Raw genomic sequence first — 25,734 nt, forward strand, 5'->3', positions numbered from 1 at the left:
TAAGTATTTGTTTGATTTTTCCGGATGTTGTCATATTTGCATGCATCTAAATGATGTTGAACTACAGTTAAATCGTATACATAATATACATGTCTGAAGCATATTTACGTCGAAAGATACAATACAATAATTCAAAATATGTGAAATAGATCAACAAGGTATAAAACACAAGTCGTAAATATCGATTTGTTTTCACTTTGACATTTTTAAGTTTAAATATATTTAATAGCTGTTTAAGAACATTTGTTTCGATTAGGAGGTAATGTAATGGACACTTTCTACGCATATTATACAAAACGTCACAAAGGCGACAAGCACATCATGCATACAAATGGTTAGGTGTTCTAAATTCGGGGTTGATATATTTGGTTTTGTATACTTGCATTCCTATTTTTCTTTTCTGTATAAAAGCAAGCATTTTTCTAATAGTTTTGGAAAAGTATTATATCATCTGACGAGACTTGTTAATTAAAAGTTGTAGTTTATCTACCTTTATTAACAAGGAAATGTAAACAGGATAAATTTTTGTATTCACGTTTTCCGATCGTAATCGTCAATAGCCGAGAACAAAGGGGAACGTTTTTTTTATGGCTTCAAAGCATTGGTTTTACTGTTTAGTGTAGTGATTTTTTACTGTTGTACTCTTTTCCATCGATTTCTATTTGGACGTGGTGTTATCTGTCTTTCAAGATTTAGGATATATTCCTGTATTTCAAACATGAAAAAGATATCACATAAGTTACCTGCTTCCATTCGTTCTTTTATCTCTTCAAAACTCCTGGTCTCTAATTCCATTTTCCTGATTTCGTCTAATCGTTTCACGTAGGATTCACCTGCTGGATTGTTACGCTGATCAAATCTAGTTAGCATATCATGAACTATAGTGATTAGTGTTTGGTATCGTGTGTCATCTAATGCAAAGACAGAAGAATGCTGCATTTCATTTCTGATCACACGTATCCGTTGAATGTCGTCACCAATAGCATCTTCATTGGTAGAAATCTGGTCAACCTCTTCTATTTTCCTAAAGCCTTTACTTGGAAAGTTTATTTTTAAAGCACAATATTTCTTACACATTTCTGTTATGTCCAACTTTTTACGATCAAGTATTTCTCCAGTCTTTGTATCTAAAAATAAGCGATCGTATAAAACACCTGATAATACCTCTAGAACTATCCTTGACATTCTGACGTAATTCTGTTGCTCACTACTTAATCTACCGGGAACCTATAATATCAATGAAATATGTAATGATACAAACTTATGCTATATAATTGCCATCTATTAACAGGTAGGTAGACCTACAAATATAGTCAAGGCAGTAAATACACCGAGACAGCGAAAAAAGATAGAACACAGAATTAATATTAGACAGAAAATTCAATGTGACGTCAGAATATTCAAAATTACGTCAAATTTATTTGAATAATTAAAAAACTATGAAAAAGATATACATATATATCATTGCAAGCATGCGAGATTTGTACAAAGCATGGCACAGTGTTCTTAAAGATAAACTAGAAGTATTTCCATTCAACAATTATTTAACAGTGGAGCATTTTTTTCTAAATGAGCTAGCTTCGTAGTATGTTGTTCGACAAAGATAGATATTTAGGGGCTATTCAAAATGCTATGATATTCAACGCAACCAAGTAAACATGGCGTTCTCTTCAATTAATTGAAGATGCATTATTACATGCATTTCATTTCTTCTGCCTTGAACATACATAAAACAATACAGAATATAATAGCAACATACCGGTCAGTAACATTTCTTTATTTTTCATATAGCATAGTAAGATACGATCATAAACAAGTAAAATAGGATGGATAATTTGCTTAATGATCACATTAATATTTTCGTTATACAGCGTTAATCCTGTAGACGATCACATTAATTTTAGGAAAGCACTTAACAGGCATAAAAAGGAGGCACTTAAACAAATTGTCAGGTGTGGGCGTGGAGCATGTAGGCTTGCTGTAAATTATCTGAAAGTTCATTTCTGATTTCAAACATATAAATAGATATAAATAGATATAAATAGATATAACTCAACTGTTTTACTTTCGCTTTACGTGATATTTTCCGTGTCATGTTATTTGTTTATAACCCGGAACAGAAATATGAATCGACGAAGACCCTAGGGTAACCTATATTTTTTTCACAAATTGTTCTTTGATCTTAGAAAAGCTATTGATATATTTACAATGCAACCTTTATCTATGCTAATGTCCCACAAAAAATGTAAAAAGTGTGTATGTTATTAGCTTCTCTCACATGTCTCATGCGATAACCTTTTGGTCACTTTTTATGTGTTGCGTCTGAATATGAATTATAACCCTCAATAGTGAATTAAGAGGTTGAACAAATCCTTCTGAACAAACGGAACCAGGTGCTCCGCAGGGCGCCGCTTTATACGACCCCAGTGGTTGAACCCTGAACAGTTGGGACAAATTTGGTTTCAATATTCAAGCTTGATTCTGTCTGAATTTGGATTGTGATCAAATTTTAAACATAATATAGGTTTTTGTCACAAAATTATTGTAGTCAAAGTTTCAACAAAAATTTTGAAAAAAAGGAAGCCCTTAAAAAAATGGTAAACAAAAAATCCCCAACCCCCAAACTTTTTGAAACCCCCTTGGAGCAATAACCCTTAAACTCAATCCCATGCTTTCCATTGCAGTTTCAGAGAGATCCATACACTTACACACCAGTTTTTGTCATGATTGTTTGGAACTAGAAGCATGCTTCTTTTTGGCCCTTAGTTGGCCCCTAATTCCTACATATTTTGGGCAATTAACCCAAAAATTAATCCCAACCTCCCCTTTGTTATTTAGTACATTGTGATACAATTTCTGAGACATCCATACAATTACACATGCGTTATGTCTTGAAACAAAAAAAAATGCTTGTTTTGACCCCTTTTTGGACCTTAATTCCTAAACTTTGGCCCTGTAACCTCTAAAATGAATTCAAACCTTCTTCTTATGGTTTTAAACATTGTGGTATGATTTCAGAGCAATTGAAATACTTCTACACAAGTTATTATCCTGAAACTAGAATAAAAATGCTTGTTTTAGGCCCCTTTTGGGCCCCTAATTCCTAATCAGTTAGGACCATCATCCCCAAAATCAATCCCAACCTTCCTTATGTGGTATTGAACCTTCTGAAAAAATTTCATGAAGATCTATTCACTTAAACTAAAAGAGGGACGGAAGATACCAAAGGGATAGTCAAACTCATAAATCTAAAACAAACTGACAACGCCATGGCTAAAAATGAAAAAGACAAGCAGAAAAACAATAGTACACATGACACAACATAGAAAACTAAAGAATAAACAACACGAACCCCTCCAAAAACTAGGGGTGATCTCAGGTGCTCCGGAAGGGTAAGCAGATCCTGCTCCACATGTGGCACCCGTCGTGTTGCTTATGTGATTACAAATCCGGTAAATAGTCTAATTCGGTAGGTCACATTCATGAAAGGGAAGGGGATTGTAGTTACGACGTAAGGAACATATCCGATATCATTTGTGAAATGGTTATTCCATAACGGTCAACCAACTCGTGATGGCGTCCGTAAAATTTACGAAGGGATGATTTCAACTTCACCATTTGGAACTCTTGGTTTAATAGCTTCCTTGTAAGCAGCAACCCTCTATCAAAAAAAATCATGATAGGAAATGCAAGCACGGGAATATCGTATCAATTGGGAGATATATACCCTGTATGCAGGAACTGCTGGAATGTTGCTACTTAGAAATGGAAAGTTCGCAATTGGAAAGCTGAAATCATCTCTTTTGTAGTAAAGTTTTGTTTTCAACCGACCCTCATTGTCAATTTCTAGATGTAAGTCAAGATATGAAGCCGACTTAACTGTATCTGTAGTATCATTTATCTCTAGTTCGATGGGATAGATTCGTTCCACATAGTCACCAAATTTTGAATTGTTTAGTGAAAGAACATCATCTATATAGCGGAAAGTAGAGTTAAAGGATATTGCTAACTTCTTATCTTTCTTCCTAAATATAAGAAGTTAGCAAGTAGAGGGGCACAGTTTGTTCCCAAGGCCACGGTTTTTTAATTTGTTGGTTTACGGATTTTTCCCTTAAAAAAGTCGGGTCGGTCGGTCGGAAAAAAAAAGAAAAAAAAATATCTTTCAAAACGGAAAAATATGCAAAATAAATATATATTTCACCTTACTAACAAAATGTTTGTCTCATTTGCTGTTTTGTCGTCATTTCTTAACATTTAATTCAATGAAATATTATTAATCAGTGATCATGAACATCGCATGACATCGTTTAATAACTTCCTGTAAAAAAGGGGGGTTGCACGGACAAAGACGAAATTAAATCGTCATTTAACAAACAAGAAAAACAGATTCGCGTAGCTCTCAATCAATTCCAGAAAACGTGGTAAATAATGATCTTCAATCACAAAAACTAATAAAGAAAAAAAATGTAAAAACGTCGTACAAAAATAAGTTTAAACACACGTGTCGAAAAACGTAATAGACTCGTCCACTGGAAAAACAACAATGTCGGGTTAATCAGTTGTCATGCAATCCGGTTTTTATCCCAATGATTGATATTTATGAAACAAGAAAATTTCATAAGAATGGTTAATATTCAGTTCTTTAATTGATGTATTCCACCTGTCAACATTTGGACAAGTCTATTTCTCTGAGATGATGCATCTTACGGACTGATGACAAATAAGGGAAACGAACTTATTTTGTAATAGGTTTTCAACACAGGTTTCGTTCCGCAAAATTATTTGCGCAAAAGACATTTCAAGGTCAGTTATAATTGATTTGTCTATTTTTAGAAACGTAAATTGGAAGTTTTATTTTTCACAACAGAAAGTGTTATCAACTTTGTTAATGATTAATGCATTTCATTTTATAAAAAAAGAAAATTTTAATTATTTTTCAGGGATAATGCATTGCCATTGATAAGGGTCGGCGGGAATAAAAAAAAGCATGAAAAGTCAATTTTATTTTTATTCTGAAAGTCGGCAAAATCGGGTCGGCGGATCCGTAAACCAACAAAATAAAAAACCGTGGCCCAAGTTGTTATCCGGAAACCAATGTGTCTTCGGACGACGACACAGACGACGCTGACGACGACATCATACCATTGTACGATCCCAAAAATGTGTTGGGGTCGTATAAAAAGAAGACACATAAGAACAACACAAGACTTTTTAATATTCAAGTTTATAAATGAAAACTCTGTCTCTGATCGGAAGACGGTTAGGTGAGCTTTAAATTATATGTTATAGTGTGGATTACGCAAATGTTTGAAGTTGGTCGGGTTTTGCGTACATTTCCTGTAAAACAAAAGTTTCGTTGTTTTCCACTTATAGTTGATGTGTTTACCTCAATTTTAGTTTGTAACACGGATCTGTTTTCTCGCTATAGATCTATGACAATCGAACAGCGGTATACTACTGTTGCCTTTATTTGACACATTTAAAAAAGTAAGGATTTTCTTATCCCAGGCATAGATTACCTTAGTCATATTTGGCACAACTTTTTTGAATTTTGGATCCTTAATGCTCTTCAACTTTGTACTTGTTCGGCTTTATAAATATTTTGACATGAACGTCACTGATGAGTCTTAGGTAGACGAAAGCGCGTCTGGCGTACTAAATTATAATCCTGGTACTTTTGATAACTAATTAGACAAAGTCGATCTTAAAAACTTAACTATGTTTACTGCTACAAAAAAGTAAGATACAAACATTACAAGCGGTTAATTTACCAAACAACACGTGCATTTCTGTGAAGAAAACAAAATCACGCGCGATTTTGTGAATGGAACTGATAGTAGATCCTTACGTTGTACAGACGCGCATATCAATTGCGAATAGACCCAATACTTTTATCTTTATCACAACCAGTCCACACTGATACTTACATTAGCAACGAGTACACATCAAAGGAATAAAAATAAAAATTACCAATAATTGGATTTCATCGTGTCATTATGCCCACTAAATGAAAATAATCTAAAGCAAATAGAAACATTACCTTTAATTTCTCACCAGACCAATAGTCTTTATATTTATGAGTTGTCGCATGTTCTTCGCAATAATATTTTTTCCCATCATGTACTTGATCAAATTCAAGGAATCCTGTGTCAAAGGAGAAACTGGTGGTCTCACACTTCCATTTTTTTTCGAAAGATACCGTTTTCAACTTGTATCGCGTGTTGATAATTCTGTTGATTTCTCTTTCGACAATTTTTAAAACAGCTTGGTTAACCTCTGTATCTACTTCATCCCATTGCCATACTTGCAGCTGAATCATATGACTACTCTTTGCTAATACAAATTTTGCACAGCCAGTTCTGTCAATATTGAATACACAACAATCCTTGAAGAGACCTATCTCGCCCTTCACCACTGCTAGAGGATATTCTCGTAGACAAGAGACAATCAGATTGCTGATTAGATACGGCGGTAAAAAACTAAAGACAAAACACATACATGTAGATTTGCTAGCATTTGGAACGTTAAACAATACATCAATATCCTTAATTTTTAATGTTTGAAGCATGCATGGAACGTAAAAAACACTATGCTCCCTTTGTACATTTCCACCTTCCGTCAGTAGCAATGGATAGATGATAATGTCAAACTTTTCGATTACTTCCAGTATATGCTCTTTATGAATTCTCATGTCTGCTGATTGTTTCTTGAATATTTCTTCCAATAGCTTAGGATCCATCTTTCCTGTTTGTTTGAAGTTGTTCCATTGTAAGTGTGGTAATTCCAGTTGAAACTGCTGGGCTGTAACAATGCATGTAAAGGCATTTGCTAACCATTGGGGATCAAGTATGATGTATGACGGAATGTCTTCAAAAAATATCACGTTACCAATTTCATGTTGATACCTGAGAAAGAGATGAAGCTCCTTGTTATCAGTTATCGGAAGTGGTATTTTCTCACCTAGTTCTTTTAATCTTTCAAAAGAAATTATTTGTTTTCCGATCGTAAGTTCAGAGTTGATGGCTTTTTCCATCTGAATAAATTTAACAGGATATTCTCGATTCCAATTTGCAGTACTCTTTGCTGTGGCAAATATATCATTCCTCAATTTTTCAAAAGCATCTTCTACATCCTCTGTGTTGGAGATCAGGTGAATTGATCTCAGGTGAAGCTTGGAATCTTTAAATATTTTATCAGTGTAGGATTCGAGACGTTTTCTGCATTGTTCTTCGTCCTTTCGCAAAAACAAAAACAGTGATATTGTATTATTTCATTATCATTTAACTTAAACAGTCTTAGATACATGATTTGTTATAAGATGTTTTTGGCTGTAACTATTACTATTCTCATATCTGTACTTTTCTGTGTCTTTTTTTCTAGAGCGGATATATAAATACTCTGGCTTTCGTTAATTGTTATGATATAAGTTAGGCTGTTAGTTTTCGTATTGAATTGTTTCATATGTTTTCAATCGGGATGTTTTTAAGCCGGCTATATGGTTTTTCCTCAGCATTTGTTAACCCACCCAGGGCATCTGAGAATAATCCCCGTTTTTCAGAGGTGTTCATGTTGCTCAGTTTTAATTTTCCTATGAACATTGTGTTCTGTATACTGTTGGGTTTTTAATAGTGTTGTCAAATCGTACACTTTTGCCTAACCGGTTACTCGGATAATCGTTCGACCGATTAACCGGTTAACCGGTAATTTAAGTTGGTGTTTGAAAGCCTTATCAATAGAACCTTACGCATAGATATAAGATGTGTTTTGAGTTTCAATTTGACAACCTTTCATCCAAGTCATAAATACGCTTTTAGAATTGAAGTGTTTCCTTTAGCATTGTAAGGCTTGTTTGTAAGGATTCCCGGCGAAGTTTGACTTTTAATTATCAAATACACCGTATCCACTATAGCGTTTGTACCAACTGCAGATTAAACATTCCAAAAAAAAAATCTCGTAGAACTGAATATGTCATATGTCTGACACCGATTATTCTTTCCTTTTTTCTTGTTTTCTCCGAAAATAATGGGGTGTGTTTCAATTTGAAATGATTAATTATAAAAAAGAAGATGTGGTATGATTGCCAATGAGATCATTCTTCACATGAGACCAAAATGACACAGAATCTAACAACTATAGGTCGTTGCACATGCTGTACGACCTGTTTCTTCACTGTGTTTTCTTTTTGTTTAAGCATGTTACTCGTACTTTCACGTATACATTGAGTACATTCACATTGGTTTCATTTCACAATTTTAAAATTTAAAGTAAGACTAACTCTTGCACTACGGAGGTTGCACATTTAAATGTAGGGTTACACAATATTAGATCGTAAACGAAATAATGAAGTAATTAGTAAAATTAAATCTCATTACTGATTTAATGTTACTGTTAAAAAAACATGTTTACTAATTATGTTTCATAAAGATCCTGCCCGAACTCTAATTAATTTAATGTTTTTAGGATTAAAAATAGCAATCAATATACTGGACAATTGATCCGTCCAACTAATTACCACCACGACAATTTTTAAATAAAACATAACTATTAACTGATTTTCAACACACATTTATATCAAATCTATCAAAATTGAAAAAAAGTCCATTTAACCGGTTAGCGTTTTTGGTATTCGGTATTCGGTCGTTCGACCGATTAACCGGTTAACCGGTTAACCGTTGACAACACTAGTTTTTAATAATAGTTTTTATTTTCTATATTCATAAAGAATCGAACACTGGGGCAAAAAGTGTGTTACTAAATAAGAACGGAAGTTGACAAAATTAAGAATGAGTGATAAAACACTACTTATTGAAATTAGCAGACAAAAACACATGCTAAGAGAAAAAAGTGTATATAGTCATTGTAAAAATCAAATTGATGGTGAACATTTAAATCAGTCTAGTGACTTGAATAATCATAATTTTGACAAATCAGGAAATGTCAATGTTTAGCAAAGTCCAGTTAGTTATTTATAAATATGAGAAATTAAATAATTTATTGATAGGTTTAACATTAGACGAAACTATAGACGTTTTTTTTTGTTGGCAATACAATTGCAGCTTAAAAATAGATTTATTGAATGATGATCGTTTTCCATCAAATCAGCGGCGGTCGATATATCTGAGAAATGTCTTCGATGATAAATGAACATTGCTTATATTTTTTATCTTTTATCAAAGAAAACCCAGTACTTCTAGCATCATCTCATTCACACTTCATTCAAAAAAGTCCTTGAGATGCAAAATCATCAATTAGAAAGACCAAGCACAACTTTAATAAACAGCTGCGCCATGAGCGCATGATACGCCCGACGTCTTGTGTTGAAGTTTTCTGCAATAATCATAAATATTAGAACTAGAATTGTATCTTATTGGACAAAGTTAATTACAGGTAAAGAAATTAAGATGAGAAAGTTTTAAGCAATAACCATTTATTGTTTTGTAGACACGGCGGGACATGCGAAACCCCCCAACCCTGTTTTTTTACAAAAAACTAAATATCACTAAAATAAATTTTGAATCAAAACCAAAAAGTATACAGATCTTTAGATTAATATAACAAAGAAGTGTGTCAAGTTTTAAGCAAAAATCATAAATTATTTTTGAGATACGGCGTGACATGTAAAAAAAACCTCCCCTGTTTAACAAAATACTCAATAACTCAAAAATGAAACTTTGAATCATCACCAAAAATATACAGATCTTCAGAGTAATATAACAAAGACATGTGTAAAGTTTTAAGCAATAATTATAAATTGTTTTTGTGATATGGCGCGACGTGTAAAAAAAAAACCTCCCCCTTTTTTACAAAATATTCAATAACTCAAAAATGAAATTTTGAATCATCACCAAAAAGTATACAGATATTAAGTTTAATATAACTAAGAAGTCTTTAAAGTTTTAAGCCATAATCAAAAAAAGTTTTTGAGATACGGTGCGACATGTGAAAAAACACCCCCTGTTTTAGTTACAAAGTGTCCTAACTCAAAAAGTTTAAATCTTATTTTCATCAAAAAGTATACAGATCATTTGACACTCATAAGAAACAACTATATTAAGTTTCATGAAATTTGGATAAGTCATTCTCAAGTTACGGTGCGACATGTTTACGCCGGACAGACAGACGGACAGAGGGACGGACAGACAGACAGACTAACGGACACCGGACATTTGTATACCATAATACGTCCCGTCAATATTTTGACGGGCGTATAAAATCAAAAACGACAATCAGCATTGACAAGCATGACTGACAGGACAGAAAAAGATATACATTGTTTTCAATATGACAAAGGTACATATTTGTACAGTAAATTGAAATATGTATTGTACAATCTAGACTGAAACAATTTCCATAGTTTCCTTTTAAACTGCGCTCGCTCTACCGTAACATTAAATCAGCGATTCATAAACAACCTGTTAGATGTGTAAGACGTCGTGACCAACATGATCAAATCGTATCTTATAGATCCTATACATTGGTGAAGTATTTTCAATGTCCATTGTCTAAACTTAACTAGAATACCGTTTTAATACGAACACAAGTTAACATTACATAAATATTTTCAAAGGCGCTAATTCAGTCGTCAAGTTTTTATAAACAGAGACTAAATTAACATGTCTACTCCATTGTTACTTTGATATAAATACCTGAAATTTGTCCTTGTGTGTACCAATTGCAATAACTGGTGGGTCTAGAAGGTTGTGAGCTCCTTCGAGCAATACAGCTTCAGTTTTGTCGTTTATGCTTCCATAACAATGTATTGTATCCATCCAGAAATTGAATGTGCCTGTGATTAAAGACAAATTAATATTTAAATATTTCGGTGGATGACTGCACTTGAAATGGTTCTTAAGAATATAATTACTTCATTCAATAAAAAAATATATAATGATTTATCCTGCAGACCGTTATCATGGTTATAATATTGCAAGTAAAAAATATAACTATTGAAATCAGTGTTAAAAAAAGAGGCGAAATTTACACACGGGCGAATCAACATTCATCAGTCAAAAAGAAAGCGATTACGATCGAACAGATAAAAAAAACACCAAAGAATAGACAAACAAAAGTATGCACAACATTATATATAGAACACAACCGAGAGAACAAACTGAACCTTGCATAAATCAGGGTTGAATCAAGGTGCTCAAGAAGGGTACACAGATCCTATATCACATTCAGCACTCATCTTGTTGTTTAAGGTAAGTACAAATTCGGTTGGGAATAAAAAGTATTCAGATCTGATTCTCTGTCCTGGTTTAAAACTTCAGTGGTGCTCTTCAAATTTTAAACTTTTGGGAATTGAATTCACTTTAGATCTTGACAGTATGCCAGAAATTAATTTCTCCAAAAAGATAAAGGAAGTGTCAGGCATTCTTAAGAGTTGGCAACATAGAAAATTAACCCTTATGTGAAAGGTTACTGTTAGCAAGACTTTTGCACTTCCAAAATTAATGCACCTGTTGACTGCACTTCCCAACTTGTCAGAATCAAAATTAAATGATTTGAATACTTTATTCTTTAAATCCATATGGAATGGAAAACCTGATCGAATTAGATGAAGTACTTTAATTGGAGATATTCCACAAGGAGGTTTAAACATGATTAATATACATTATTTTAATATATTCCTTAAGATTGGCTGGATGAAGAGGTTTTCATCCAATTTATATGGTAGTTGGCAAGCATTGTTATTAAAAAGCCTGGAACAGTATGGTGGAGAAAGAGTATTGCATTTTCAAAAGGAGAAACTCAGAGAAATCTCTGATAGTCTTAGCAATCCTTTTTGGAAGGATGTATGTTTTTAGCTTTCATGTAGCAAGGCCTGCTACCAATATTTCTGTTCAAGATATTTTGTCATTAGATATCTTAAATTTCGCACCTCTAGTAGATTTTCCGTACTTTATTCAGTGGCAGAGAAGGGGAGTGCAGTCTTTGTTTGACCTTATTAACTTAGAGACTAAGGAATTTTAAAATTTTGATCAGATAGGACCAAGACTTCAAACAAACATTTTTTTTAGAGTATTATGGTCTCATTGCAAACATTCCAAAGTATATGAGAGAACATGTAAAAGAAAACATTGCTCATGTAAATTTTGTAACTTTTAACTGTATTGATAATTTTTTGGAAAGATTATTGTGTAACAAAAAAGCAAAGTTTGTATACAAAGATCTTGTTGACAGAAATGTGCAACTGCCAACAGAAAAAGTTCTTACAATAGGAGGAATTACTAGGTATTGAAATTGCAGATTGGTCACAGAATATTATATTATTTTAAGAAAATCATGTAAAGACACTTATTTAAGAACTTTTCAATATAAATTTTTACACAGAATAAATTAATATTTTCTTGTATGCAGTAAAACTTAAAGATTCAAGGCTTTGTACTTTTTGTAAGGTTTCTGATGAAACCATGGGGCATTTATTCTATGAATGTCTAATAACAAATTTTATATGGCAATCTTTTTCACAAAAATTGAAAAGATATTTTGTGAACTTTACATTATCTAAGAAGCACATTTTTCTTGGTCTTCAAAATGAGAGTTTACTATTGAATTTGATCATTATTATTGCAAAGAACTATATATACAAATGTAAATTGTATGAAAAGAAACTAAGTATTATAGGGCTATTAGCAAAAATAAGAAAATATCAGGAAAATGAGACATTATATAGCAAAGAAAAATGGTACCACACCTAAATTCTGGGCCCTAGTAGATTACATTTTTACCGATTAGTCACCATTATTTTTTATTCAAATGATATAAAATAAAAAATGAAACTTACAGTTCATAAATAGCAGATCTTTACAAAGATAACATTTTTCTTTGCAATACACAAGTAGATATATGATATGTTAACTTAATGCAAGTGCAAGAGTGTGTTTATGTGTGTGTGATTGTTTCTTTCCACTTTTTATTATAATGTTGATATTTAAATAATATATATTCACAGTAGCAGAAAAAAAATGTAGTCAATTTTTTGTTGTATATATATATCAAACCCCTAAACACCATAGACAGTAAAGGGATTGTAAAAGCCTGACTACTGAAAAAAAGTACAAATTCGGCGATAAGTTTCACTTGTAGGTCAGAGTCGACGTAAATAGAACGATATTGTGGTTACTACAAATGAATCATGCCTAAGGTAATCTGTGGTAATGAAGCCAATTTAATGATGGAGTCTGTAAATTTTCCATGTACTGAAAGCAAAACGCTATACATTAATAAAACACATTGCGAGGCGCAGCTTGATACGAGCAAAGAGGTCGAACCCTAAACAGTTTGGGCGAAAATTGACACTTCATTCATGCAAGCTTGATACAGATCTGAAATTGGATTCTTATTAAATATTTGACACACATATATATATATATATATATATAAAGCTTTCTAAAAATTAATTTTTACAAAATTATAAACAAACCTACCATGAAGTTCTGCATAGTTAGATTCAGCATATAAAAAAAAACACCATTGAATTCAAATTTTGTTAACATCAAACTAAATTTTATTTGGACCCATAGGACCTCAATGTGGATCAATTTAAACATGGGGCCAAAAATCCCAAATATAGAAATATGGTTCCATTCAGCATAATAAAGAACCCACAGTGTTCTAGACTATGAATTAAATCCCATTGATTATGGTCAAGAAATGAACAATTGATACATTTGTATTAGAAAAGTTTTGTTTTTGTTCTGTTTTTCCTAAACCGTTCAGACCATTGACCTAAAAGTCAATCCTAACTTTCATTTTTTACATGAAACCTTATGGTAACATTTCATCAATTTCCAATCACTAATATGTAAGCTATTGTTTGGAAATCAAATGTGTTCGTACAACGCAAGATATTTGCGGTCGTATAAAAAAGGATGTTTGTATGAGATAAGGAGAAAACAACATTTGTGGTGATATCTTTTAAGCACTATATAAAATAGGTTAGCTACAAGTATATTACACGATTTTACTTGTAAAAGAGAGGGGAAAGGTACCAAAGGAACGTTTATAATCAAAGACGAAAATAAACTGACAAAGGCATGACAAAGAACGCCAAAGACTAAAACAACAATCAAAAATATTCAAAACACAACGTAGAAAACTTAGGACTGAGCAACAGAAAACCCAACCAAAAACCGGGGATGATTTCATACACTCAGGGAAGATTCTACTCTACATGTGCACCTGTCGTGTTGTTTTTGTATTTATAAACCTGGTGATAAGTATAATTCAGTAGGTTACATACGAGACAAAAGTGGAGTTACGACTTTTGGAACATATCCGTCGTCATCTTTAAAACAGATAGTCAATGATGTTAAACCAACTATTGATGGCATCTGTAAATTTTTAGAAGGGATAATTGCAACTGCACCTCTTTAACACTTGGCTTGATAGCTTTTTTGTGAGCAGCAACCTTCGTATAAGGACATCATGATAGAAAATACAAGTCCTAGAATATCGTATCAATTTGGAGATATATACTTCATGGGAAGACACTGCCAGAATGTTGCTACACAGGAAATGAATTGAGAAGCTGAAGTCATCTCTTTTGTCACAATATTTTGTTTTCATCCGATCCTCATTGTCAATTTCTAGATGCAAGTCAAGATAGTAAATGGCTATATTAAATGAAAAACGAAAAGTAGTGTGGTTTAGAGCAAATAATAAAAATCATTTAACAAAAAAGCCACGTATTAAAATTTGCTGTCTTAAATATTTAGTTTCATTGTTTTTATCTGAACTGAACATCAAGAATAATTCGTATCTACGTTTAATATAATTATATCTTTAAATTTGATAAGGAAGCACAAATTGACTTTACAAACCGTAGGATACTGTGTCATCTATGTCATGTAAATTTGCTACGACAAGAAAAATTGCTTCTGAATTCAAAAACGTTTGATGTGTGTTGTAATACTCAATGTCACCAGCAAAATCCCACACTGTTAAATTTGCATAGTCGTCTTCGTCTTGTAAGTCTACAGCAGATCCGATTATACTTAACAGCTCATCCTTTGCCAGTTTAGAAATCGGCGGTTCTGTAATCTCCGGATAAGCAAACTGATAATTCATTTTAGCATGTTTGGGTTGAGGTTCTTCGTCATGTTCAATATTTTTGGTGATTGTGCCCTTATTATCATCTGTTGATATCTGATCTGATATCTCCAATATGTCATGCTTTGGTTTTTCTTTATCTTGATGCAACTCTTTGACAATTGACTGCAATATTCTATTGTTGATACTTGCTTCTTTCACTAATCTTGTATCTACAAAAAAAATAGTAAAAAGTGTTAAAAGTATAGAAAATATCTATGGAAGTTAGAATTAAACTTCACCCATTTCATATGTTATACAATAAAAAAAAACAATAAAGAAAACCACGTTCACCCGTTTCGCAGAAACTAAACACAAAAAAAAGTATCTGCATTTAAAAGATATAGATATCAATAACATTTTATTTTCATATAAAACCTTTACAGTAACAACTATCGCAGTAATTGAAATAATGAAATTACAGTAGACATAAAGTATTTGCTAAAGGATTAAATTGCCAAAGGGTTTATACAACACTCAATCCAGACATCCATCTGATTAAACATTTTCATTTATTTTTTTTTGCGCTGATTTGCAAGGTATTCAAGAGCTTGCAGCTCCTATTCAGACTTTGTAAAACGTCACCAGTGTCTGAGCAGAAAGTTGATGAACCAGGGGTATGTCAAAGAACGTCTCGTCCTTTTTCTAAAAAAGTTCATCGGAAGATACCAAGAACTTGTTGATAAATATTCCGTATCAACTTCACAAATAATACAAGATGGTCTTGAAGGATAGATTTTACGTACTGACGTTTGTTATCATCTTAATTACGTATTATAGAATTCTTTTATAAGTCTTTTTTAGATAATCATTTGAAGTGACTCAGTGGTTGTGTAAAACCACATACTTTGAACGGCAAAATTATTTCATTGATTGATATTACTTTTACTTAAGGATCTTGAATACTATGAATGACAAAACTATTTTATTCAATAACACTACTTTTTCTGTTTAGTCTGTTTTTCATGATATACATTTGACGTGAAACTGTACTTATGTATCCCGTCATACTTTGAACCACACCATTATTTTATTTATTATTATTACTTTTACTGTTAAGTCTGTTTTTGTTATATCAACTTTACGTAAGTCTTCCTTTATGTATGCCGTCATACGACAAAATTATTTTTATGTCTACCTGTGCGAATTTCAAACGCGCATTTTTAAACCAGTAATGAAACCTTCTATCATTATGGGTAGACTTTACATAGATAAATTCAGCCGTATAAGAAAAGCAAAATGAGAATGTTAAATTAATGTATGCCTTTTTGTGCTTCTTTGTTACATTTGTTGTTTATGTAGAGATATTAAGATGATAACACAATATTGACTGTTGTACCCCTATTTTTGACATTTTTACTCTTTGAGTATGTTTGTTTTGTTCATGCATCGTTGACAATTTAATGGAATTTGATGCGACTGTCATATAAGTGAGAGGTTTAGCTAGCTATAAAACCAGGTTCAATCCACCATTTTCTACATTAGAAAATGCCTGTACCAAGTCAGGAATATGACAGTTGTTACCCATTCGTTTGGTGTGTTTGGACTTTTGATTTTGCCTTTTGATTTTTGATTTTCCTTTTTGAATTTTCCTCGGAGTTCGGTATTTTTGTGTTTTTACTTTTGATTGTATTCTTGAGAACAATTTTTAATAAGACGTTGAAGATCATATAACCATGAAATGCAGGCACTAAAAATTTATTAAAAAAAAATCCTAATTACACAGCATTTTAAGTCTCAAGTATAAAAGAGTACACTGCAAAACAGTACAATTATAAAAAAAACATTTTTACATATAATAAAACGGATGCGAGGATAAGTTTACATAAGCATAGTCATTTTTGAGAAGAAAAAAAACAATTGTGATAATGTAGTAGAGATCATTAGTCTGTATTTTAGTTTAAGTTACATCCAACATGCCTATCTTTAATTCCATTAATTAAATATTGAATATTCATATTAGGTCTGAGACATACGGTTCATACTAGGGTCTAGCATAAATGTGTTTCCAAGAATTGAATAAATAAAAAAAAAGAGTAAAAACATAAAAAGAGCATACACAGAACTTAAAAAAAAAAATTATGTTTACTATGTTTTAGTTTTTCTATGATAACTTTGCAATAAACATGATAAATAAAACATGTAAAACGACGGTGAGAAAAAAATCGCATATTTACCTAACACCTTATTCCATTCCCAGTTACTTAGATTTATTCGACATCTTCGCCGATGAATTTCTACACCATTTGTGCTTTTTACTCTTTGTAACTCCTCCCCGAACAATCTTCGTACTAAGGAAGTCTTTCCAACAGATTTTTTTCCAACAATTATTAAATTTATATCTCGTCTTCTTTCTGAACCTGATTTAAGGGCGTTCAGATAAATGGCAATCGACTCATGATCCATCTTTTTTATTTGTTCTGGTATTTTGCTGTCTGAAATGTAAATAAATAAATTTTTATCCTCAAAAGTCATTAGTAAGAGATCATACTCGTCTACCGATTTATACATATTAGCTCTGAGACATACAATTCATATTAGTCTCAATCGATTTATGAATTTCGAACAGCGGTATCCTACTGTTGCCTTTATGATTATGTTGACGTCACATGCCTTGTCAGAGGAACTAGTAAGAATGATTATCCAAAATATATTCAGCACGTTGAGGAAAATATAAATTAGATGGAAATGATTTTAAAGTTAATGTGATCTGTAATCAATCAATCTTCATCAATAGCCTACTTCACTTTTCCCATCAATTTGTTGTTTTTTTCCATCATTTTTCATTATAACATTATGAGCAGATATCAAGGTTTCTGTATATTAGAAACAGGTAATTATAAATCATTTCAGCCGGTATCTGAATAATTAACATTAGATGATTACCTTCAACTACTGGTGCTGCAGGCTCCTGTAAATGGGTGTCAGGAGTTACTTCTGGGGATGTCTTTGACATGACAGTCTACAAAAGAAAAAATATGCTATAAACTATCATGCCCCATTTGAAAACTTGTCAATTAGTTTAATACACATATTTTAATAGCCTTTCTACCTGCCACTAGGTTTAAAGGACAATAACTCTATATTTTACAGGAAGTTGAAATGCGCAATTCAATCACAACTTATTTTAACTAGACACAGACAATTATCTTGGATGGACTGTAATTCTTTACTTATTTCCAACTTTGATTCTGTTGTTTGCATCTATTTGTTATAATAGGTACAGTCATTGTATTGAACAAAATTGTTCCTCTTCGCCGCATAATTTAAAGATAATGCATAGTGATGCATGTTGACTAAATATGAAGGTGCATATGTAGTTGTCTCCCTTACTAGAATAATCAGTTTCAGAATGTTCAGTGTTATTTCCCTTGTTTAAAACTATAAATTTCATGTTTCTTTATTTAATGATTTACATGATGCTTATTCAGTACATATTTGTGAAATTAAATAGATATTAGTATTTTTTAATTCATTGGTTGAAGATATTCATTTCTAGTCTAAAGTTTAGTATTTGCATTGTCACAAATCATGTATAGCCTCCTTTGACAGACTTAGGCCTATACATTTTATATGACTGGTTTGGTGTAATTACATTGAATTGTCTGAGGTCTGACGTATACAGTCCAACCAATGAAACCTGTAAAGGATGCAAATCTCCCTTTAATTTATTAGTTTTCAATTTATACAGTCCTACCAATGAAAGCTGTAAAAAATGCAAATCTCCCTTTAATTAATTGGTTTTCAATTGCTTAGATATGAGAACAACCCCCTCCCCCAATTTTTTTTTTTTTAAATTGAAATTTTTATCAATCTTGAAGAAAATAATATGACCCCCCCCCCCCCCACCCCCCCCCCAAAAAAAAGCTAAAAAATCAAATCTCCCACCCCCATTTTTTTTTAATTTGTAATTTCAAAATATATCAATTCACCAAACATTTGACAAGATAGAAAATGATTTCGTTCTTTGCTAGATAATTGATGAAACAGACTATACTTAATAAAACTAGTGAGTGAAGACATTGAGTTATTCATTTTAGTATAAGAAAATGTCAAAGAAAAACTCTGGTTGTTCCCCTTGTATTCATTTGTTGTTTATAAACACAAAAATTTGTAAGGGTTCCGCGGCACCCAGTGTCTCTCTCGCCTACTTTTGCTGTAAATTGCAGAATCAACAAAAATGAGGGAAAAAATCAATAAAAATATTCGCTTGATACCATGTTTGGATTGTAGGAAGCTTCTGTCCAAGTTTGGTAAAAAATCCTGGATAGGATATCTGGAGACTCCATATGAGAGTTATTTCCCCTTTTGTATCTGATATAAGTTCCAGAGACTCCATATGAGAGTTATTTCCCCTTTTGTATCTGATATCAGTGATATGCATATGAACTCATTAACCTTTATGCATATAAACCTATAACCGCTTTATTTGGTGTCCTTGGGTCCCAACTTAAACTAGAGGCTCTTAAGAGCCTGTGTCGCTCACCTTTTTCTATGAAGGACACAGATGAATTCATGACAAAATTGTGTTTGTAGATCTTACATGACTGAAAATTCTTGCTTCTTACAATTTTCTCTATCTATAATAAACTTGGCCCTTTAGATACAGGGGAAAATATTTGGTAAAAATTTACAAAAATTTACCAAATTAATGAAAATTGTTAAAAATTGACTATAAAGGGCAATAACTCCTTAAGGGGTCAACTGACCATTTTGATCATGTTAAATTATTTGTAGATCTTACTTTGCTGAACATTATTGCTGTTTACAGTTTATCTCTTTCTATAACAGTATTCAAGATAATAACAAAACACGGCAAGATTTCTTTAAAAATTACCAATTGGGGGGCAGCAACCCAACAACTAGTTGTCCGATTCATCTGAAAATTTCAGTGCAGATAGATATTGGCTTGATAAATAATTGACCCTCTTGTCAGATTTGCTCTAAATGCTTTGGTTTCAGAGTTATAAGCCAAAATCTACATTTTACCCCTATGTCCTACTTTTAGCCATGGCGGCCATCTTGATTGGTTGGCTGGGTCACCACACACATTTTTTCAACTAGATACCATAATTAAACAACCTTATAGAGCGCACTCACATACCCCACGTCCCCACATTGTCATTGGAGAAATAAAATATGTGTAAGAAAAAAAAATTGTAAAAGAATAAAAAAATTGAATCATAATTTCCTGTCAACATGCACATCTACATAGTATGTCCTTATTATCTAAAAAGGTTTCGTGAAATTCTGTTGTGTGGTTTGAGAGGAGTTGCAAAACAAACTGTTGCAGTAGTACATTAAAGTAATTAAGGTCAAAGGGTCTTAACTCCTAGAAAAAAAAATGAATCGCAATTTCCTGTCGATATGCACAACTACATAGTATGTCCTTATTATCTAAAAAGGTTTTGTGAAATTCTGTTGTGTGGTTTGAGAGGAGTTGCGATGACAAGAAGCAGGACTAATAGTATAGAGAGGCAAATAAGTTCAAAGGGGCTTAACTACTGGAAAAAAAATTGAATCGTAATTTCCTGTCAATATGCACATCTATGTAGTATGTCCTTATTATCTGAAAGGTTTCATGAAATTCTGTTGTGTGGTTTGAGAGGAGTTGCGATGACAAACTGTTGCAGTAGTACATTAAAGTAAATAAGATCAACGAGGCGTAACTCCTAGAAAAAAAATTGAATCGCAATTTCCTGATGATATGCACAACTACATAGTATGTCCTTATTATTTAAAAAGGTTTCGTGAAATTCTGTTGTGTGGTTTGAGAGGAGTTGCGATGACAAACTGTTGCAGTAGTACATTAAAGTAAATAAGTTCAAAGGGGCGTAACTCCTAGAAAAAAAATTGAATGGCAATTTCCTGTCGATATGCACAACTACATAGTATGTCCTTATTATCTAAAAAGGTTTTGTGAAATTCTGTTGTGTGGTTTGAGAGGAGTTGCGATGACAAGAAACAGGACTAATAGTATAGAGAGGCAAATATGTTCAAAGGGTGTAACTCCAGGAAAAAAAATTGAATCGTAATTTCCTGTCGATATGCACATCTACGTAGTATGTCCTTATTATCTGAAAAGGTTTCATGAAATTCTGTTGTGTGGTTTAAGAGGAGTTGCGATGACAAACTGTTGCAGTAGTACATTAAAGTAAATAAGGTCAAAGGGGCGTAACTCCTAGAAAAAAAATTGAATCGCAATTTCCTGTCGATATGCACAACTACATAGTATGTCCTTATTATTTAAAAAGGTTTCGTGAAATTCTGTTGTGTGGTTTGAGAAGAGTTGCGATGACAAACTGTTGCAGTAGTACATTAAAGTAATTAAGGTCAAAGGGTCTTAACTCGTAGGAAAAAAAATGAATTGCAATTTCCTGTCGATATGCACAACTACATGGTATGTCCTTATTATCTGAAAAGGTTTTGTGAAATTCTGTTGTGTGGTTTGAGAGGAGTTGCGATGACAAGAAACAGGACTGACGGACGGACTGACGGACGGACAGACGGACTGACGGGTCAAAAAGATTGCACCCTCCGCAACCCATTGTGTGGGGTTTAATAATGATTGTAGCTAAATTTGGTTAAATTTGACCCAGTAGTTTCAGAAGAGAAGATTTTTGTAAAAGCTTACATAAATTTACGAAAAATTGGTAAAAAATGACTATAAAGGGCAATAACTCCTTAAGGGGTCATCTAACCATTTTGATCATGTTAAATTATTTGTAGATCTTACTTTGCAGAACATTATTGCTGTTTACAGTTTATCTCTATCTATAATAATATTCAAGTTAGTAACCAAAAAACGGCAAAATTTCCTTAAAATTACCAATTTAGGGGCAGCAACCCTACAACGGGTTGTCCGATTCATCTGAAAATCTCAGGGTAGATAGATCTTGACCTGATAAACATTCTGCCCCCTGTGAGATTTGCTCTAAATGCTTTGGTTTTAGAGATATAAGCCAAAATCTACATTTTACCCCTATGTTCTATTTTTAGCCATGACGGCCATCTTGGTTGGTCGGCTTGGTCACCGGACACAATTTTTAAACTAGATACCCCAATGATGATTGTGGCCAAGTTTGGTTAAATTTGGCCCAGTAGTTTCAGAGGAGAAGATTTTTGTAAAAGTTAACGACGACGGACGACAGACGACGGAAGATGGACGACGACGGACGCCAGATGCCAAGTGATGAGAAAACCTCACTTGGCCCTTCGGGCCAGGTGAGCTAAAAATGAGGTCAAGGTCAAAGGTCAAGGTCATGTTCTAAATTTTGACATTCACTTCAAACTGCCTTTTCACTGAAAGAAGTCCGGGGTAAAATTGAAAAAAATGTGTGCAAAATGTTAGTCGCGACATTATTTATGTCGTGAAATTTTGTTGAAAAAATACGCGTAGTATTTTGGGGGTTTTCATGCCACTGAAATGGAAAAATCATCAAATTGACTAATTATAGCTTCAAACTTTACAGCTCTTATGATGCGTACATGCAATGTATCTGGGTTAATCATGTTAATCATCCAATGCCCACAACTACCCCCCTGCAAAATAAAATATCGGCTCCAAATCATGTACATGTATTTCTGAAAATTAATCGATAAACGTTTTGTTAAAGTACTATAACACCAGCATAATTTGTGTGTGCATGCAATGAATGAGTCGACCAGTGGTCAGCGGTCAGCGATTGGACAATAGAAAAATAAATCGAGAAAATATATTTTCTGTTAGCAGTATAAATCATGTGCACTCCGCTTATCGTTACAATCTGGATTGAGAAATTATCAATCAATCCAAATCAAATTGAAAACCCTGGTGTAATAATTTTTCAGTAAAACACAAATTTCTCTCGTTAAAATCTAAAACATTGTTACATACACGAGTGAATCGTACAAGTTGAGATATATAAACACCGTAAGATGGTTCGTAAATAGTAGTAAAATCCTAGAAACAAACTTCTAAACATGTATTAAATAAAAACAAATCTGTGTTCCCGTAGATACGTGTGTGAATAAAGCCGTTTTCACGTGTTCCTAGAGGCTAGGTCTAAAGTGTTTAAACATGGGCACTATGCTCTCAATGCCTATTTTACGTGTTCCTAGAGACTAGGTCTCAAGTGTTTAAACACAGACACTTGGCTCTCAATGCCGTTTTCACATGTTCCTACAGGCTAGGTCTCAAGTGTTTAAACATGGGCACTATGCTCTCAATGCCTATTTTACGTGTTCCTAGAGGCTAGGTCTCAAGTGTTTAAACACGGACACTTGGCTCTCAATGCTGTTTACATGTGTTCCTAGAGGCTAGGTCTCAAGTGTTTAAACATGGGCACTATGCTCTCAATGCCTATTTTACGTGTTCCTAGAGGCTAGGTCTCAAGTGTTTAAACACGGACACTTGGCTCTCAATGCTGTTTACATGTGTTCCTAGAGGCTAGGTCTCAAGTGTTTAAACATGGGCACTATGCTCTCAATGCCTATTTTACGTGTTCCTAGAGACTAGGTCTCAAGTGTTTAAACACATACACTTGGATCTCAATGCCGTTTTCACGTGTTCCTAGAGGCTAGGTCTCAAGTGTTTAAACACGGACACTTGGCTCTCAATGCCATTTTCATGTGTTCCTAGAGGCTAGGTCTCAAGTGTTTAAACACGGGAAGTACGCTATCAATTCCTTTACAACGTGTTCCATGAGGGTATAAATTCATCTTTCCAGCTATAAATCAATCAATCAATCAACTAATTAACCAACCAACCAAACAACCAACCCACCAACCCACCAATTAAACAATCAATTAATAAATCACTATGCTCTCAATGCCTATTTTACGTGTTCCTAGAGGCTAGGTCTCAAGTGTTTAAACACGGACACTTGGCTCTCAATGCCGTTTTCATGTGTTACTAGAGGCTAGGTCTCAAGTGTTTAAACACGGACACTGCTCTCAATGCCTATTTTACGTGTTCCTAGAGGCTAGGTCTCAAGTGTTTAAACACGGGCACCAGGCTCTCAATGCCTATTTTACGTGTTCCTAGAGGCTAGGTCTCAAGTGTTTAAACACGGACATATGGCTCTCAATGCTGTTTTCATGTGTTCCTAGAGGCTAGGTCTCAAGTGTTTAAACACGGGAAGTACGCTATCAATTCCTTTACAACGTGTTCCGTGAGGGTATAAATTTATCTTTCCGGCTATCAATCAATCAATCAATCAATCAATCAACTAATTAACCAACCAACCAACCCACCCACCCACCCACCAATTAAACAATCAATTCATAAATCAATAAAAATCAATCAATCATGTTTCAGAGGGGAAAGACCGTTAACAATTGTTTTTTGAAACAATTGATTAATATTTTATATTTTTTTTTCAGAAGCAGTTCGAAAACAGTAGTGTTATCATGGTTATCAACCATACTCATAATGGAGAAAATGCATCATTTCTTTAAGTATGCTTTATTTCTCCCATTGTTTAATTGCAAGAAAATAGCACATATTCAGGTTTTTAGGTTTAGGCTCCAATCTGGCAATATGTGTTGTAATGCATGTAATGGGGCTACCTTTATTTGAAATGATCAGTTAAGAAAACTAGAGGCTCTAAAGAGCCTGTGTCGCTCACCTTGGTCTGTGTGCATATCAAACAAATCTATTTTTGTTGATCTTGTATTACTGATAGTCTGTTTAGTTTCACTCTATCTTCTTTAGTTTTTGCTCAAAACACAAAAGAAGGTAAAAAAATCATCATTTAAGGGCAATCACTCCTATGAAGAGTGACAGTCTACTAACTATATCGGCAAAATTTGACTTTTTAATAGATCTTGCCTTGCTGATCATTTTTGTGATTTAAAGTGTTTATTTATCTATTACAATTCAAATCATATAAGGCATAACGAAAAAAAAATGTTTCTCTCTAAATATCATAGTATTCATGATAATAGGCAAAAATAAAAAAAATGGTAAAATTTGTCATTTATGGGCAATAACTCCTATAAGAATATGTCTAACAGTTTTGATGTAAATGGACAATTGGTAGAGCTCATCATTCTGAACATTTTTTTTCCTTTAAGATTTTCTCTATTTATAACATTTCAAAAAATAATAGACAAAACTTGCATTTTATCCCTATGTTCTATTTTTAAGCCATGTCGGCCAATTTGGTTGGTAGGCGGGGTCATCAGACACATTTTTTAAACTAAATACCCTAATGATGATTGTGGCCAATTTTGGTTAAAGTTTAAGAGGAGATTCAAAAAACAAAAAATTGTTAAAAATTGACTATGAAGGGCAATAATTCCTTAGGGGGTCAATAGATCTTACTTTGCTGAACATTATGGCTGTTTACATTTGATCTCTTTCTATAATAATATTCAAGATAATAACCAAAAATGGCAAAATTTACTTAAAATTACCAATTCAGGGGCAGCAACCCAACTAAGGGTTGTCTGATTTGTCTGAAAATTTCAGGGCAGATAGATCTTGACCTTATGAACAATTTTACCCCTGTCAGATTTGCTCTAAATGCTTTGGTTTCAGAGATGTAAGCCAAAATCTACATTTTACCCCTATGTTCTATTTTTAGCTGTGGCGGCCATCTTGATTGGACACATTCTATAGACTAGATACCCCAATGATGATTGTGGCCAAGTTTGGTT

General features: G+C 33.1%; 1 protein-coding gene across 1 annotated transcript in view; it reads right to left on the reverse strand.

Annotated features, from left to right (window-relative positions):
* Positions 1-215: 215 nt before the first annotated feature.
* LOC134718288 (uncharacterized) overlaps positions 216-25,734 on the reverse strand; it is a 36,086-nt gene continuing 10,567 nt past the window's right edge. Inside the window, exons 5-10 of the mRNA XM_063580780.1 lie at positions 17,980-18,055; positions 17,271-17,528; positions 14,826-15,266; positions 10,647-10,786; positions 6,041-7,234; positions 216-1,227 (exon numbers count right to left, since the gene is read on the reverse strand). Coding sequence (XP_063436850.1) covers positions 631-1,227; positions 6,041-7,234; positions 10,647-10,786; positions 14,826-15,266; positions 17,271-17,528; positions 17,980-18,055 — 2,706 coding nt within the window. The 3' untranslated portion in view covers positions 216-630. The remainder of the gene's footprint in view (positions 1,228-6,040; positions 7,235-10,646; positions 10,787-14,825; positions 15,267-17,270; positions 17,529-17,979; positions 18,056-25,734) is intronic.

Source organism: Mytilus trossulus, chromosome 5, assembly GCF_036588685.1.
Source record: "Mytilus trossulus isolate FHL-02 chromosome 5, PNRI_Mtr1.1.1.hap1, whole genome shotgun sequence".
Lineage (NCBI taxonomy): Eukaryota > Metazoa > Mollusca > Bivalvia > Mytilida > Mytilidae > Mytilus > Mytilus trossulus.